Source organism: Myxocyprinus asiaticus, chromosome 15 (assembly GCF_019703515.2).
Source record: "Myxocyprinus asiaticus isolate MX2 ecotype Aquarium Trade chromosome 15, UBuf_Myxa_2, whole genome shotgun sequence".
Classification (NCBI taxonomy): domain Eukaryota; kingdom Metazoa; phylum Chordata; class Actinopteri; order Cypriniformes; family Catostomidae; genus Myxocyprinus; species Myxocyprinus asiaticus.
Genome location: NC_059358.1, coordinates 186,827 through 205,752, shown reverse-complemented (window position 1 = coordinate 205,752; position 18,926 = coordinate 186,827). Strand labels below are relative to the sequence as shown.

General features: G+C 42.6%; 1 protein-coding gene across 6 annotated transcripts in view; it reads left to right on the top strand.

Annotated features, from left to right (window-relative positions):
* LOC127453075 (intermembrane lipid transfer protein VPS13B-like) overlaps nucleotides 1–18,926 on the top strand; it is a 194,830-nt gene that overhangs the window by 87,556 nt on the left and 88,348 nt on the right. For all 6 annotated transcript variants that reach the window (XR_007899358.1, XM_051719104.1, XM_051719103.1 and 3 more), the window contains exons 22-25: nucleotides 2,048–2,175; nucleotides 8,634–8,868; nucleotides 9,357–9,568; nucleotides 18,372–18,587. Coding sequence is in view for 5 of the 6 variants with exons in the window: in XM_051719104.1 (XP_051575064.1) it covers nucleotides 2,048–2,175; nucleotides 8,634–8,868; nucleotides 9,357–9,568; nucleotides 18,372–18,587 (791 nt within the window). In the remaining variant the exon portion in view is untranslated. The remainder of the gene's footprint in view (nucleotides 1–2,047; nucleotides 2,176–8,633; nucleotides 8,869–9,356; nucleotides 9,569–18,371; nucleotides 18,588–18,926) is intronic.

Below are 18,926 nucleotides of genomic sequence, written 5' to 3'. Positions count from 1 at the left end.
GTGTGTGTGTGTGAGAGTACACTTCACTGTGTGTGTGTGTGTGAGTACACTTCACTGTGTGTGTGTGTGTGAGTACACTTCACTGTGTGTGTGTGTGTGAGAGAGTACACTTCACTGTGTGTGTGTGTGTGTGTGTGTGTGTGTGTGAGTACACTTCACTGTGTGTGTGTGTGTGTGTGTGTGTGTGTGTGTGTGAGTACACTTCACTGTGTGTGTGTGTGTGAGAGTACACTTCACTGTGTGTGTGTGTGTGTGTGAGAGTACACTTCACTGTGTGTGTGTGTGTGTGAGAGTACACTTCACTGTGTGTGTGTGTGTGTGTGAGAGTACACTTCACTGTGTGTGTGTGTGTGTGTGAGAGTACACTTCACTGTGTGTGTGTGTGTGTGTGTGTGAGAGTACACTTCACTGTGTGTGTGTGTGTGTGAGAGTACACTTCACTGTGTGTGTGTGTGTGTGAGAGTACACTTCACTGTGTGTGTGTGAGAGTACACTTCACTGTGTGTGTGTGTGTGTGTGAGAGTACACTTCACTGTGTGTGTGTGTGAGTACACTTCACTGTGTGTGTGTGTGAGAGAGTACACTTCACTGTGTGTGTGTGTGAGAGAGTACACTTCACTGTGTGTGTGTGTGTGTGTGTGTGTGTGTGTGTGTGTGTGTGAGTACACTTCACTGTGTGTGTGTGTGAGTACACTTCACTGTGTGTGTGTGTGTGAGTACACTTCACTGTGTGTGTGTGTGAGTACACTTCACTGTGTGTGTGTGTGAGTACACTTCACTGTGTGTGTGTGTGTGAGTACACTTCACTGTGTGTGTGTGTGTGTGTGTGTGTGTGAGTACACTTCACTGTGTGTGTGTGTGTGTGTGTGTGTGTGTGTGTGTGTGTGTGTGTGTGAGCACACTTCACTGTGTGTGTGTGTGAGCACACTTCACTGTGTGTGTGTGTGAGCACACTTCACTGTGTGTGTGTGTGAGCACACTTCACTGTGTGTGTGTGTGTGAGCACACTTCACTGTGTGTGTGTGTGTGAGCACACTTCACTGTGTGTGTGTGTGTGTGTGAGCACACTTCACTGTGTGTGTGTGTGTGTGAGCACACTTCACTGTGTGTGTGTGTGTGTGTGAGCACACTTCACTGTGTGTGTGTGTGTGTGTGTGAGCACACTTCACTGTGTGTGTGTGTGTGTGTGTGAGCACACTTCACTGTGTGTGTGTGAGCACACTTCACTGTGTGTGTGCGTGAGCACACTTCACTGTGTGTGTGCTTGTGAGCACTACGTTCAGGCGTAGGGTTAGTGTGGTGTCTGTGTGCACACTATCAACTCTGTGTGTGTGCGTGAGCACACTTGCACTCATGTGTGTGTGCGTGAGCACACGTGTGCACGTCTGTGTGTGTGCGTGAGCACACTTCACTCTAGTGTGTGTAGCGATGAGTCACACTTCACTACATGTGTGTGTGCGTGAGCACACTTCACTGTGTGTGAGTGTGTGTGTGCAGTGTGTGTAAGTGTGTGTGTGTCGAGTGAGCGTGTGTATAGTGTTATATAACTGGTTAAGTTTACGATAGGGTTAGGTTACGCTATAGAATCTGTGGTTTATGAGTGTACATTTCATTAGTGTCCACATAGATTCAAATCACTTAATGATAACATACTAACATGATGTGTGTGTATGTGAAAATGTAAAAATGCAGAAAGTGTGTGTGTGTGTGAGGGTTAGGTTTAGGGGTAGGGGTAGGGTTAGGGTTAGGGGATAGAATATATAGTTCATACAGTATAAAAATCATTATGTCTATGGAGAGTCCTCATAAACCACAAATACCAACGTGTGTGTTTGTGTGTGTGCTGTGAGTGAAAGCAGTACAGTGCATCAGAGAGGTTTATACATACTGAAGACACACACACACACACACACAACAGCGTCTGTAGAAACACACAAAATCAAAGTCAACTTGAGCTTTAGCAGCATCTCATGTTAAAAGTGTCTGACCTCACTTCCTGTCTGTTGTGTGTGTGTGTGTGTGTGTGTGTGTGTGTGTGTGTATATAGAGTCGAGGCCTCTCTCTGCTCCAGTGAAGGTTTTTCCATCATCTGAAGAAAGTCATTTGAGTCAAGAAGAACGAATGAAGAACCTGATAACACACACCTGGAACGCCGTCAAACGCCTCACACTACAGGTAACACACACACTTCATACATCTTAACACATTTCAAAACTTTCATCAGAGAGGAAACTCAGAGGAGCATCTCAAACACTGCTGAAGATCTACAGAGGTCTTGCCCAGGCCAGTGATGTCACTCGAGTGTGTGTGTGTGCGTGTGCGTGTCTGTGTGTGTGTGTGTGTGTGTGCGTGTGTGTGTCGGCAGCTCGTGCAGTGATTGTGTGTGAATGATTTTGATGTGATATTTCACATGAGCGTGCTCACAGCAGCAAGTTGCTAGCACAACTGAAAGTGGTTCTTTCAAACATTCGTTCGGTGTCTCACTATGGGTAAACGCCTCATGCTGTCCAATGACAGACAATTCACAGCAGTGACCAGGAAGCCCCGCCTTCCTGATATAAACTGCTGTCACCTGCCTTTACGTCAGTCTCGCTTTCTTCCCCGTAAAGATTTGTGGAAGCAGTCCTCAGCAGCTAATGGAATTTTATTTTTGCTTAACAGTTTTACAGACGAGCCGTAAAGGTAAGTCAGAAAGGGCGACTATAAGATCCAGGAGTTATATTTTTTAGTTTGAGTGGTAATACTTGTGTGTTAAGGCAGGTATTTTTATCCAATTCTGTCACTCGGCCCGCCATAGTCGGTGATACTCAAGGAGTATAATTTAAGTATCGGAGACTTTCATGAGCAAAAAGGGACAGTGATCAGCACTCAGGGGTCTCTGTTCGCATCCCTTCCTTACGAGGTGAGCGATCTCATCCCTCCCCCCGAAAAAGAGTAAATTGGTGAGGCTGCAGTTGCTCAGGGTGACGTTAAAAGGCGGTTCAGTGGCCGGTTCATTTCTTCCACTAACCAGTTCAAGTGGGAAAATTGCACAAGTTCTGAAGATGCCCTCTGTATTAAGCCTCTCCCCTCCACCCACGGGGGCAAAGCTGAGGGGAGAGAGAAGTTGCAAAAGCATATGTGTGTTCAAAATAAAAAATTCTTCTGTCCATCCAGGCTGCAAGCTGAGGGCACAGCAAAGCCCCAAAACAAACACAAAACATTTCTAATCAAAGCTGCAAACCCAGCTCCGCTACTAGATGACGGCATCGCACCGTCGGTGAGCGGGAGCTGCAGCGGCCCTCTCGCTGTCAAAGTGCAGAGCTGGCGTGCGTGTGCTGTTCACCCCTGGATATTAACTACGATAATATGGGTTATCGACTGCAATTTACTGTGAAACCACCACGTTTCAACCATGTGTTAATGTCAACAGTGGAGGGGGAATCAGCTCAGATCTCTTTATTGAGCAAAAGAGCGATATGGGTGGTGCCGGCGGAGGACAGCCGTCACGGGTTATACTCCCGGTATTTTGTCATCCCAAAAACAACCTCAACAAATACCTCAAAATACAGATTCAAAATACTCACGCTCCGAGTGCTGTCTCACTCTATTCATCCCGGAGATTGGTTCACATCAGTGGATCTCAAGGACGGATATTTCTATACAGAAATGTATCCAGCTCACAGGAAATTCCTGAGGTTTGCCTATCAGGGCATAGCCTACGAATTTTTGAAGGTGCCTTTCGGACTTTCATTAGCTCGGAGAGTCTTCAGCAAATGTATGGAGGTGGCTCTGACTCCTTTGAGGAGAACGGGTCTCATATTTAGACGATCTGCTCCTCGGTGCGCCAAGGGGATTTTCTCCACTTTTCTCCCCAGTTTGGTGTAGTGACTCGCCTCAATCCGGGTGGCGGAGGACGAACCTCAGTTGCCTCCGCGTCTGAGACCGTCAATCCGCAAATCTTATCACGTGGCTTGTTGAGCGTGTTACCGCGGAGACGTAGCGTGTGTGGAGGCTTCACGCTATTCTCCGCAGCATCCACGCACAACTCACCACGCGCCCCACTGAGAGCGAACCGCATTATAGCGACCACGAGGAGGTTACCCCATGTGACTCTACCCTCCCTAGCAACCGGACCAATTTGGTTGCTTAGGAGACCTGGCTGGAGTCACTCAGCACACCCTGGATTCAAACTCACAACTCCAGGTGTGATAGTCAGCGTCAATACTCACTGAGATACCCAGACCCCCGACAATTGTTTTTTTTTAAACAACAGAAAGAAAAAAGTGAAAGAGAAAATAAAAATCAAGAAAGAATTTATTCAAATGATCCAGTCATAGGATGGTGGAGATTTCCACGCTTGAGATGAACCGTAACTGAACCGGCATATGCTGTATATTCTATATATATGTGTGTTTTTGTCACATTGCACATTATCTTCAACTAAAATGTTATTTTCATCCATAATATTTACTCGTTTTTAATGTGACATGATGATATTTTGACTAAAATAAAAAAAAACAATGAACACTGACTATAAATGTTTGGTGTGTGTTGGTGGCCCTGGACATCAGTGTGTGTGTGTGTGTGTGTGTGTGGAGCGACTGACAGTAAACAAACGTTCAAACTATATAATTAACCCACAGCACTGCGCTAATGACGCGTTCAGCAGAAATAAACTCACCCGCTGTACAATTCACCGTTTATTTACCATCATTACCACCTCAACCGCCAAAACCAGCAGAACCTGCCCACTTCTGGAAGCACTGACAGGAATGTGTGCGAGTGTTTGTGTGTGTAAGGGTGTGTTTTGGGAATGTCCACAAACACATTGATTCTAGAAATGTGCAGCATAGCATCCGTTTCATCACGCTGCGCTGGTGACGCGTTCAGTTCTGTTCAGCCGCTACAGTCGTGCAGCAGCTCTCGTCTCTCTTTAAACTTTACACAACATTCCTGCTTGTCCAGAAACATCTCCGTTCTCATTCCACTTTCGGTGAGAGCAGATTACAGTCTGTCATCCAAACAAAGACTGTGAGGCGAAACTGTATTGAACACCCTTTAACTCCATGTCAAATCAACCAAATTTCAGAAAATTCTCCAGCTCAATTATTTTTTTTTATACTTTAAGTAACAAGGAGAAATAGATGATAAAAGCCAAAATATTAAACACCATGGATCCATTATTATGTAGAGTTGAAATGAGAATTTTCACCTTTGATTTTAAAGCAAAACTACAGGTTAAAACAAATCACCTTAGAAAGGTGTCAGCATCATGACTATATTTTTCCACAGAGATAGGTCGGTCTATTACTAAAATCAGTCGACTTCAGCACCTCCTGTTGTATTATACGTCAATGGTGTGAGTCCAAAAATGGGGGGAGAACACTTTTTTGTGTGTGTTGAGTGCCTATAACTTCAAAAGTATTAAAGATATCTTAATATCTTATTAGAGATTATGATTCAGAACAAAATTTATTTTTTGTATCTTAGTTTTTAAGGCCCTATACCCTCGTGCGACCCTGCGTCCACATGTGTACATTGTATTTTGGCTTCGTTATACGCAACGCATGAATTAACACCGACTGAATATTATTCACAAGACTACACTGTCATGTAAGGGTTAAACTTCTGTCGCACCGAGTCACGTGACACAACAACATGCCGTCAATTTCCATGAAGCGCTACTACGGGCACAGCGCCAACAAAAGTGCCTCTGCTAAGAAACCTCTAAGTTTTTTGATTGAAACCTGTTTGGTTGGAAAGAGAATCGTCTCTAGTTTCGTTTGATATGCCGCTTTAAAAAATCAATTTATTTTTCGTGCGTCAGCGTGCTGATAAACATGATGTCCACATATGTGGAAAATGGGAATTTATTCCCTCAAAAGTTGAAAAACATGTTAGTTATTTTGAATCATTTTCAACATTAACCCATCTGTGGTCATTTCACTTCATTTTAATATACATTTAGTTATATTGTTATCTTATCACTGTACAATACAGTTCTATTAACATTAATAAATGCATTACTATATATTTAATGTGCATTATCACATGGAGAATTAATGTATTCATGCAAAAGCTGATAAATGTGTCTTTCAGAGGCTTTATATGGAGTTAGGATGAAAATAAGGTGCATTTCAAACTGGTCTGAGACCAGTGCAGACAGACAGCACACTGGAGGTTAAGTCATTCACTAAATAGGGAGCAAGGGAGCATCCTATAGCTCTCTATGCAGTTAAGTGCATTCACTCCTAAAATCTGATCAAAAGTTCAGTTTCAGGCTGCAGATGATGTTTGGATCACTCAACATGTTTGACAGACATGTGACAGTGATAATCAGTACATAGTGAAGTAGAGAGTGAAGATGGCGCCACAGATGGCCGGTGTGGAGCTCTCCAATTCCTTTGTTGTTTTTGTTTGTCCTGTTTGCTGAACATTCAGCAGCACATACCAGACAATCTTTTCCCGGTTTTTGACTATTCAGATGTTTTGCTGGACATTTTAGTTGGAGGCACAGCTGTGTTGTTTAAGCTATGAGACCCAGGTGAGGGAGGCGAGCCGGCATGCTGGTCAACCTCATTATTTAACCACTCCACAGATTTAATATTAGCAAACTATAGTTTTGGCAAGTCGTTTAGGACATCTACTTTGTGCATGACACGAGTAATTTTTCCAGCAATTGTTTACAGACAGATTGTTTCACTTTTAATTGACTATATCACAATTCCAGTGGGTCAGAAGTTTACATACACTAAGTTAACTGTGCCTTTAAGCAGCTTGGAAAATTCCAGAAAATGATGTCAAGCCTTTAGACATTTAGCCAATTAGCTTCTGATAGGAGGTGTACTGAATTGGAGGTGTACCTGTGGATGTATTTTAAGGTCTACCTTCAAACTCAGTGCCTCTTTGCTTGACATCATGGGAAAATCAAAAGAAATCAGCCAAGACCTCAGAAGAAAAAAATTGTGGACTTCCACAAGTCTGGTTCATCCTTGGGAGCAATTTCCAAACACCTGAAGGTACCACGTTCATCTGTACAAACAATAATACACAAGCATAAACACCATGGGATCACACAGACATCACACCGCTCAGGAGACGCATTCTGTCTCCTAGAGATGAACGTAGTTTGGTGTGAAAAGTGCAGATCAATCCCAGAACAACAGCAAAGGACCTTGTGAAGATGCTGGAGGAAACAGGTAGACAAGTATCTATATCCACAGTAAAACAAGTCCTATATCAACATAACCTGAAAGGCTGCTCAGCAAGGAAGAAGCCACTGCTCCAAAACCGCCATAAAAAAGCCAGACTACAGTTTGCAAGTGCACATGGGGACAAAGATCTTACTTTTTAGAGAAATGTCCTCTGGTCTAATGAAACAAAAATTGAACTGTTTGACCATAATGACCATCGTTATGTTTGGAGGAAAAAGGGTGAGGCTTGCAAGCCGAAGAACACCATCCCAACTGTGAAGCATGGGGGTGGCAGCATCATGTTGTGGGGGTGCTTTGCTGCAGGAGGGACTGGTGCACTTCACAAAATAGACGGCATCATGAGGAAGGAAAATTATGTGGATATATTGAAGCAACATCTCAAGACATCAGACAGGAAGTTAAAGCTCGGTCACAAATGGGTCTTCCAAATGGACAATGACCCCAAGCATACCTCCAAAGTTGCAAAATGGCTTGAGGACAACAAAGTCAAGGTATTGGAGTGGCCATCACAAAGCCCTGACCTCAATCCGATGAAAAAGTGTGTGCGAGCAAGGAGGCCTACAAACCTGACTCATAATAACACTTACAGCACAGTTCATTCATGTCAGCAAGTGCTGCAGAATTCATGTGTTGTTAATATGACAAATAAAACTTTTATGGTATTATTTTGAGCATGAGTAGTTTCTGATCATGTGTCATTACAGGCAGATAATATTGATAGCACTTTACAATGAGGTCCTTTATGCTAACATTATTAAATACATTAGGTATCATCAGTTAACAAAGAACTATATTTTTATAGCATTTTCTTTTAATCTTGGTCAGTGTTGATTTAATATTTGCAATCTTTCATTGTAGTTCGTTATTTCATAATGCATTAAATCATGTTAACAGATACCATATATTGACAAACTTTTAATGATAAAAATATGCTATTATTTGTTGGAATTAACAGTAACCAAGATTAATAAGTGCTGAAATTGTTAGTTCATGTTAACCAGTGTAGATAACTAATGTTAACAATTACAACATTAGTCTAAAGTGCAGATTATATTTTGTGGTGTTAAAATGAATGAAAACTAAAACTATGCTTAAAAAATGACCATTTTCAAAAAAATACAAACAAAAATAAACTAGTTATGAACCATTAAAACTAACTAAAACAAAACTGAAAAATAAAAATAAAAACTAGTGAAATTTTCCAAAAAATAAAAAAATGAAGCTATGGAAATTGAGTTGACATAGAATGACCTGTTGTGATTTAAAGAAACATGATGTAATTTATATGAAGACCTGCATGCAGTGCTAAATGGCAAACAGAACTCCACCCACAAGCAGTGACATCACACATGTGCTGGATTTTTATTTGATGGTGGCGACTGATGTTATATTGAGCAGTTGAAATGACTGAAATGATTTCTGTGTCTGTGTGTGCAGGTGGAGCTGCAGTCGTGCTGTGTGTTTGTGCCGTTGGACTCTCTGCCGTCTCCAAGCACGCTGCTGTGCGGCGATATCCCGGGCACGGTGCGCAGCTGGTATCACAGTCAGGCGTGTATGCCGGGTACACTGGTGCTGTGTCTGCCGCAGATCAGCGTTCTGAGTGCTGGACACCGACACATGGAGCCGCTGCAGGACATTCCCTTCACTGTCCCCAGACCAGTGCTGGAGGAGGGTACGACACACACAGTCTTCACATCGTTCAGAATTAACATTGTCATGATGATCAGCATGCATCTGGTGTTTCTGTGATTATGATTCCAGTGTAAATATGACACTTATTATGACTAATCATAAGTGTCGATTATTTCTCCATTTTGTAATTATTAGCATTAATTTCAATGAATAGAATGTACATGCCATATTCTTTATTTAGGCTTCACATCCAAAACAAGAGGGAACTGTGTCCATGGGAGACATAAAAGTCGCATCAGACTGACAGTGCTAAACTCACTCTGCTGTCACTGATAGACATACAGAATCTGTGCATGCAAAATTCAATAGAAAGCTCACAGATGATTCACAGATTTCCCCACATTCCCTGCCTCTCGTGTGTTTTATTAAATGCTTGAGCTAATTTGATTATCCGTTCAGCATCCAGCGGTTACACACGTGTGCTGCAGGTGATGTGTGTAGAAGCTCATGTGTGTGTGTGTTTTGCAGGTGATGCGTTCCCGTGGACAGTGTGTGTGAGTCAGTTGAGTGTGTACTCTCTTCTGGGACAGCAGCGTTCTCTGAGTGTACTAGATCCTGTAGGCTGCACCTCCACGCTGGCGCTCACCGCCCCAAAACTGCAGCCGGACACCAAACAGGCCTTCATCATGTGTTTACATGTGGATCTGCAGCCGGTACATCTGAAGTGCTCCAACCCGCAGGTACTGCTGCACTTGTGTGTGTGTGAGTGAGTGTGTGGTTGTTCTGTTTCAGTCCTCCTGACTGCCAGACGTGATGCTAAGCACTACTGGATAATGACAGTGCCAGCCAGATCTAGAAAAGAAATCTACACAGTCACGTGTGACGCAGACTGAGCCACGGGCATATAAGACACAGCAGCTCGACACCCAGCCTCTTTCGCTTTCTTGCTTATATGATAGGACTCCTTCGCCCTCTCAATCTGTGACAGAGTGCTTTTCCATCATTACATGACAATTCGATCTTCTCTTCTTCATCTTTTGAGAATAACAGTAGGTGTATTATTATGTTTATTGATTGTTCATTCATTGCAACCCGGTGGCTGTTGTAAGACCACTCTTGGGTTATGGTTTCCCTGCAAGCCTACAATCATTTACGTGAAGGTGTTTTACTTTTTCATAGTTACTGTTACTGTGAATACTTTGGTACAGTCAGCGCCTCGTGGTTCTATCCGAGGGCCTATATATTTTTTTCTCTTAGATCAGAGATTGAGTCTCTCATGTGTTTTGCTCCGGTGAGTTCTGTTACGATTAGAATAATCTTTCGGTTCTGCCCGGAGATTAATTTTATATCTCCATGGGTCACCTGTGATCTTCACTGTTAATATTGTTTCCCTATGGTCCTACCTGAGTGTTTGTTATTCGGCGGGGTTATGGCTCTCAGCTCTCTTGCCATCGGTTTTCCACCGAGTTATAAACTGTTTCCAAACTAGGGGTGGGAAACTTTAGGCACCTTACAATTCGATCTGATTCTGGGAGTCACGATCCGATTCCAAAATTATTCCTAATACATCTAATTTTTTTTTCTTATTGATTATTCTGCTGTGCAAAGGCAAATCACAGTAACTTTAAGTAAGTCTGGTTCAACTATAACCAAGTTTTGAGAAAATTGCAGCAACTACAGAATCCACACAAAAAGCAAGGAACTGTTTTTTTGGTGTAGTTACTGTGTGCTGTAGATAGTCAATATATGGCATTATTGTCATCATAAAAAATATAAACACTGACTTTTTCTTTTCTTTTATTAATGAAGTGGCCCTTTACATTCAGTAGGAACAAGCTGTGAACAAATCATGGAATATCCATAAAATTAAAAAAATAAAACCGTTCTCAATCAAAACACTCAGTTTAGTACAGTATCACAAATTTTCAGTTTCTTTCTTTGAAACCTCTTATCAAAGAATTCTCTCTTTTGTCAGCTGTCAGGGATGTAACCCATTCAATGGCTCTCTCTCAAGAAAGGAGACTGGTTTGTGAGTTTGGATCTACTGTAAATGGCACTTATTTTCATGTTCCTGCTTCACACCACCACAGAAAGTTTCTGCATTTCAGCGCTCAAGATCAAGTTTATCGATTCAAGGTTCTGCCATTCAGTCTGTCTCTGGCTCCTCATGGGTGCAGCCCTGTCTACTCTTTGGTCCAAAGGCATGAGACTCCTGCCCTTTTTGTACGATTGGCTTTGTGCCCCAATGAAAAAACACGACAACACCATGACATCAAGTTGGGCCTCACTGTGAACAAGGCAAAGAGTTGTTTGGTTCCAGTTCAGTCCATCACTTTTATCAGAATGTCTGCCACTTTGTCGCAAGCTCAGACAACAAGTATTCGGCGTCTCCTCATCCGATTCCAGGAGGAGAGGCTACCATATGGCATCTTTCTACAGCTAAGCGGGAAACCCGCTGCTGCCACCTCAGTGATTCTGCTAGGTCTGCACTTCACCTCAAACCTCTACAGATGTGGAACAACAGTTTGCAGTTGAACCCAGCCAGACACCATCATTGGATGATTGTTGTCTCCCATCCTTATGTCTGCGCTCTGAAACAGTGGAATCGGTTGGACTTTCTGATGGCAAGAGTTCCTCTGGGTGTTGTTCCTTCTCCTTGGGAGGTAATCATGACCAATTCTTCCCTTACAGGGTGGGAAGCGACATGGAATCAAAGTATGTATTTGTGGCTGTTGGTATCCGACACGGTCTCTAGACCATATCAACCTTCTGTAACTGTGAGCAGTGTATCTAGCTCTGTAGTATTTCCTTTCAGTCCTTGCATGTCATCATGCGCTTGTTCGGTCCAACAGTACGTCAACAGTTTTTCATCTGAATCATCAAGGCTGTACCAGGTCTCTCAGGTACCTGCACCTAACTCACAGGATTCTAACATTGTCTCAACATCAACTTGCTTTGTTGAGAGTGGTTCAACTTATAGGATCAAACAATCAGGTGGCAGACTGTGACAGATCTCTTGCTACTTTGTGAAGGAGGAAGCGGGAGCTGGATAAACAATCCACAAATCCATGCTTTTATTGCACACTTTTTAGTCTAATACACACTGTTTGCTTTTCAGCAACACACACACAAGAGTCTGCTGCGTGCATCTCTCTCTCTCTCCTCCGGCGGTCTGGACTCCTTTTTATCCCTCTCCAGCTCTCACTGTAACACAGAACAACTGTTGAGATAATTTCCCCCAGGTGTCAATCCTTACCATTCTTCCTCTTCCGGCCTCGCTCTCCAGAGACATCGCTCAGCCACGCCCACATAACCACACAGACGCTCTCTCCAGAGATTGACTGGGCCCCGGGGGAATGGAGGCGTCACCCAGACTGAGTGCAAATGATCTCGCAGTGGTTTGGGAAGGCGGAGGTGGATGTTTTAAAGACAAGCATTTGAAGACTTCCAGTGGGTCTTTGAAAACAGCATTTCTATTGGCTAATGAGCTTCATGCGTTGTCTGCGAGTGAGTTTTGCTTGCGCTGGTTGTCGGAGAATTCAGCAGTCATTCTTAAGCCTAACCCAGCTTTCCTGCTAAAGGTTTTATTATATCAATTTCAATTATATCAATCAGTCCATTGATCTGGCTGCTTTTCAGCCACTTTATCTCAGCCTGATGGTGACATGAGGGCTCATCTCCTGTGCCCTGTATGAGCATTAAGATCTTAATTGGATCCTACTGCTCCAGACAGACAGATCACTTGTTTGTTTGCGATGGTGGTGTGCGTAAAGGTGATCCTTTATCTAAGCAGAGGCTGTCATGTTGGATTGCGGAGGTGATTTAATTAGGCCCAGCAACCTTACCTCAGGATATTATTTGCCATTCCACCTGAGCTGTCTCTTTGTCTTGGGCTGCTTTTCAGGGAGTTTCATTGGCAGATGACTGCGTGGGTGCTACCTGGTCTTCTCCTTTTTCTTCTTTTTTTTTTTTTTTGGAATTCCCAATGTGCTTTTAAGTCCTCCTGGTCACGTAGTGTTTTGCCTCAGTCCGGGTGGTGGAGGACGAATCCCAGTTGCCTCCGCGTCTGAGACTGTCAACCCGCACATCTTATCACGTGGTTTGTTGAGCGCGTTGCCAAGGAGACGTAGCGCATATGGAGGCTTCACGCCATCCACTGCGGCAACCATGCTGAACTCACCACGCGCCCACCGAGAACGAACCACATTATAGCGACCACGAGGAGGTTACCCCATGTGACTCTACCCTCCCTAGCAACTGGGCCAATTTGGTTGCTTAGGAGACCTGGCTGGAGTCACTCTGCACATCCTGGATTCAAACTAGCGAGCTAGCGAACTCCAGGGGTGGTAGCCAGCATATTTTACCACTGAGCTACCCAGGCCCCACCTGGTCTTCTCTAAAGGTCAGTGTGGCTGCCTCCCATGCTCTGAGCTCTGCATTTTGTTTGGAGTGGCCATGATTGTTTGAAGTTGGGTGGAATTCATCATGATTTTGCTGGTTTGTGCCATCCACTAGTGCTTAGCACTGCCTCTGGTGGTCAGGAGGAATGAAACGGAATACTAGTTACATATTGTTGCTGTCTGATGAAAAACATGTATCTCCACTTTTGGCAATTTTGACTTTTTACCATAGACAGAATGAGCCAAATGACCTCTTCCTACAATTTGAACTGTGCATCAAAATGACCAATGAAAAGATGTTTAATCAGGCTATCTGTTTTACAACTATCTCCATTGGCATTGAGAAGTGTCCATCAAAACCACGGATGTCCTGCCCTTATATTTTGAAGAGCGTCAACTAATTTACCTCAGCTGTCCGGCTGAAGTGTAGTGAAGAGTTTGCCTACATCGCGCTGGCTCTGTGATTTCGCTGACAACCAAAGCCATTCATGATCGCACAATGTCAGGTGGATTTAAAAACTAGACTATACCAGCCATAGTCGGCTGCCAAATTTCCAATTCTCTAGCAATCGATAACCTACCAACTGAGTTCTGGGAACACGAACAGTTAGACTCGAGTCTTTAACTGAACATGCGCCATTGGAACCCATGATAACAAACCGTGTATGTCCACGTTCGCTAACAAAAATCCATGCAAGTGCAATTAAAATATTGAACAGTTCACTAAAAGATGTTTAATGATAGAATTCTATTTATGGTATTAAAGGTGATTGTTATTTTCGATTCATTTTGTCAGATTGTTTATGAGAAAAATAGTTTTCCATGCTCTTGAAAAATAATGTTTTTGGAGATACATGCCTTTCATCAGACAGCGACAATATGTAACTAATTCTGTGAATTCTGTCACTCAATGTGCGAGAAAGGTGTTCCGAGGCTGGGCGTCAAGCTGCAGTGGCTTCTTTGCCCGTGGCTCGGTCTGTGTCACGCGTGACTTTCATATATTTTCTCGAACTATCTGGCTGGTGCTGCGATTATCCATTAGTGCTTTGGCAGTCATTCCATCTGTTGAAAACACAAAACACTAATCACAGGTTGTTTGTACTCTTATTAAAGTTTGCAGCCCTGGAAAGGGCATTACATTTCTTAAAGATTGTTCATTTGGTTCAGATTAAAAGTTTGTGTTCGGGGCCTGGGTATCTCAGCGAGTATTGACGCTGACTATCACACCTGGAGTCACGAGTTTGAATCCAGGGTGTGCTGAGTGACTCCAGCCAGGTCTCCTAAGCAACCAAATTGGCCCGGTTGCTAGGGAGAGTAGAGTCACATGGGGTAACCTCCTCGTGGTCGCTATAATGTGGTTCTCGCTCTCGGTGGGGCGTGTGGTGAGTTGTGCGTGGATGCCGCGGAGAATAGTGTGAAGCCTCCACACACGCTACGTCTCCACGGTAACACTCTCAACAAGCCATGTGATAAGATGCACGGATTGACGGTCTCAGACGCGGAGGCAACTGAGATTCATCCTCCACCACCCGGATTGAGGCGAGTCACTACACCACCACGAGCACATTGGGAATTGGGCATTCCAAATTGGGGAGAAAAGGTTTGTGTTACATGTGTGTTTTGTGTTTTTATGTTTATCTGTTTGTCTTAATGCCATTCCTGCTGCTGCTCATGCTGATCATGCTAAACAAATTTGATAATAAATCTAAAAGTAATATTCATGCCATTTTGACATAGAATCCACTAAAGCGAATCATCAATGCATGAGGCACCCTGACTCAGAACACTGATACTTTTTTTTATTATGTCACTTCTTATGTGCAGAGACAAATCATACAGTATAGACCAGTGAAGTCACTCACAGTAACATGAAACATCTCTTTTGTCTCCAGTCTCTGAGAGGAGACATATCACATGACCTACACTGTCTTCACTTTTATTGGTAGCTGCATCACTGCTCATTTGCATAAAGTTAAACTCTGCTCAGTTAAATTTTGAGTTGGCTCTTATGGAAAATATATGACTTGCATTCTCTCGTTTCTGTAAACCGCTGTAAGTGTGAACACACCTGTAGACTGACACGCACACACATAGTGAATCTGACTGCAGTGTGTGCCTCATTGTTTTGTTTATCTGCACACAAACACAAGTTGATTTGCGTGTTTAGTTTGATGTGTAGCGTGACGTCTGGTAACGTGAGATCGCATGTGTTTGTTTTGGTGGGCTCACAGCTGCCAGCGCTCATCACTGCTGTTTTATGGAGCATCTTTTGTTTTGCCGAATGTGAAATCAATATTGACCTATCTGAACACACATCTACAAGCACTCTGATTGCTGCGTTCTGATTGGCTGCTGTTCTTGTCTGTTCCGTGTGCTGATGCAGAAACCCATGTGAAATAATAACAGTGCAAAACAAACTCCAGAAGCAGAACTGCAGCAGTAACATCTGATACTGAATCTGACATCACTTACCATCAGTCACTCATATCACAACCTGTCTGTCTGTCCGTCTGTCTTCAGTTTCAGTTTAAGGTGCTTTATTGGCATGGCAAAGAATTTTACATTAGTATTGCTAAAGCAATGGCAGCTGAGCGGTTTACAAAGGAAACAATGCAAAACAACATCCATAAATTAGAGAAAAGAGAAATATCAAAAGACAAAATATACAGCGTAAAATGGAAAGATTAATGAACAACAGAATACAATAAGTCTGTCTGTCTCTCTTCTATTGGTTAATAACTGTATGTATGAAGTGCTGCCAGAACAAAAACCCACAGCTGTGTGTGTGTGTCTGTGTGTGTGTGTCTGTGTGTGTGTGCGTGTGTGTGTGTGTGTGTGTGTGTGTGTGTTTCTGTGTGTTTCTGTGTGTGTGTTTCTGTGTGTGTGTTTCTGTGTGTTTCTGTGTGTGTGTCTGTATGTGTGTGCGTGTGTCTGTATGTGTGTGCGTGTGTCTGTATGTGTGTGCGTGTGTGTGTGTGTGTTTCTGTGTGTTTCTGTGTGTTTCTGTGTGTTTCTGTGTGTTTCTGTGTGTGTGTTTCTGTGTGTGTGTCTGTGTGTGTGTGTCTGTGTGTGTGTGTCTGTATGTGTGTGCGTGTGTGTGTGTGCGTGTGTGTGTGTGTGTGTGTGTGTGTTTGTGTGTGTCTGTGTGTGTGTGTCTGTGTGTGTGTGTCTGTGTGTGTGTGTCTGTGTGTGTGTGTCTGTGTGTGTGTTTTTGTGTGTTTTTGTGTGTTTCTGTGTGTGTGTTTCTGTGTGTGTGTTTCTGTGTGTGTGTGTGTTTCTGCGTGTGTGTGTGTGTGTGCGTGTGTGTGTGTCTGTATGTGTGTGTGTGTGTGTGTGTCTGTATGTGTATCTGTATGTGTATGATGTGTGCGTATGTGAGAGTGTGTGCGTTTGTGTCTGTGTGTGTGAGAACTCGGGCTGTTTTGAACTAACAGCAGTATATTTACAGAGACACTGGGCCATACAGCCAATAATGAGGTTATGAAGGCATGTAATTTTTTAGGATCATGAATAGAATGTTCTGTAACAGTATTTTTCCGAGGTGGATCAATGTGGTTGTAGTGACATTTGATATGTTGCTTTCAAATAATAAATCAATCACGAGAGCCGATGTTAAGCTGTACAGTGTGATGTAACAGTAAAAGCATCTACACGGGTTAAACTGCATATATCTAGAGGTGGTTTGTTTACGCTACCATTCAAAACACATTTTTGTTCTTGATATAAATTGAGGCTGCTGTTCACCAAGGATGCATTAAATTGATTTACAGTAAAGACATTTACATGTTACAAATGACTTTGTTTAAATAAATGTTGTGTTCTTCAAACTTCTGATCATCCAAGAATGCTCTGCTTGCAGCAGTGCATGTGTTTGGCATGTTCTGTTCAGTTTAGGACATGTGAGGAGTCTGTTTCTCAAACTAGAGACTCTGATGGACTTGTCTTGTTGTCATTTACTTCTATCTCTAAGTCAGGTCATTTTTATTTGTATAGTGCCTTTCACAGCACACATCGTTTCATTAACAGAAGATAAAACTGTAATATCTATAAAGTCTTAGAGTCATCATTGTGCAGTTTGATAAACCTGATCAGATCCAGTTTGATTTCTTCTCAAGGCAGTAGTGCATGGAAGAGCCCTCATCTCTCAGAAGAGCTATAGTATTATACATTTCAAGAAAGATTTCTTTCTTTTTGGCCATTTTTAAAATTAAAATTTGACATGCAAGGGTAAAAAGTGACTTGTTAGAAATGCAAGTGTACTCGGTAGTACAGCAACTCTGCAAACTTCATTATTTACCTTTATTTAACCAGGCGAGTCACATAAGAACAGAAATCATATTTACCATAACAGCCTAGCAGAAAGAAGTACAACCATTTAACTGTTGTTATAATAATAAAAGATTGAGTACCAAACAGGCACGAGAATGATTTCATAAGGATTATGTGAAACGTTATTTTCTTAGTAGACTGGAGGAATGACTGCTGAAAATGAAGTGTATTGTGTGTAAAATATTATTTTTGAAAAAAGGAAATAGATCTGATGATCAGATCACATCTGATGAACACCTAATTGGTCGAAATGTTGCTTTTTTATAATAAAGTTTGGAGCTTCAATATCAGGGTGGGGTCATCTATTCCCTTTTTTCTACCTTTGTTAATATTTGTCTGCAGATTAACCTAACTTGGGTTTGGATGTGCACACCTGAAATTTGTCAAAAAATGAAATTTTCCAGTGAATAAGCATAAAATGGTTATTTCAAACAGTAATAAGTTACAACATGTCTAATTTTGCAGTATTTTTGATCAATTTAATGCATCCTTAACGAACAGAAACATCAGTTTCTTTCAAAACAAACAATACCTTGGTGTTGTAAAGCTTTTGAACAGCAGTGTAGATGCCTCTTACTTTGTATTTTTATTAACAATAGGAAATGATTTAATGTCCTTAATGTGATGCTGTGAGATTTAATCTGCTCTGGAGGAAAAATAGCACTGTTTGTCATCTACACAACAGTGAAAGTTGATGTTATATTTCCTAATAATAGCATCTAAGAGAACAACAAAGAGCCTCAGCACACCAGCGTTAGAAGACACTTTACCAGGGTATCAGGACACATGACTGAACTCTGTGTGTGTCCCACAGGTTCAGCTGCTGTATGGTTTATGGTCTAGATGGAGTCAGATTCTCAGTGTTTTTGAACGGATGCAGAGCAGAGGAAGTCACAGACAGTCATCAGGGTTCGCAGACTCCACAGCGCCACCTGCTGGACCGTCCTCACCTGTCCAGAGCAGTGTGGGCACCGTCCCACCCGACACCAGCACCTACAGCCCCTCAGCTGACCTGGGCTCTCCTACAGAGGTCAGATAACACACACACACACACTATATAGAGCACAACTGAACGAAACAGAATGAAGGAGTCTCTGGAGGCATTTTAATAGATTAACTGTTTGTAACTTGACACACTTAAACTGTGAGAACTGTGTAAAAGATGCTTTCAGTATAGCAGAGGCAGCTTTTGTGTCTGAGGGAAGTGTGTGTGTTTGATTACACTAGTGTGTGTGTGTTTGTGTGTGTTTGATTACACTAGTGTGTGTGTGTGTGTGTGTTTGATTACACTAGTGTGTGTGTGTGTTTGATTACACTAGTGTGTGTGTGTGTGTGTGTTTGATTACACTAGTGTGTGTGTGTGTTTGAT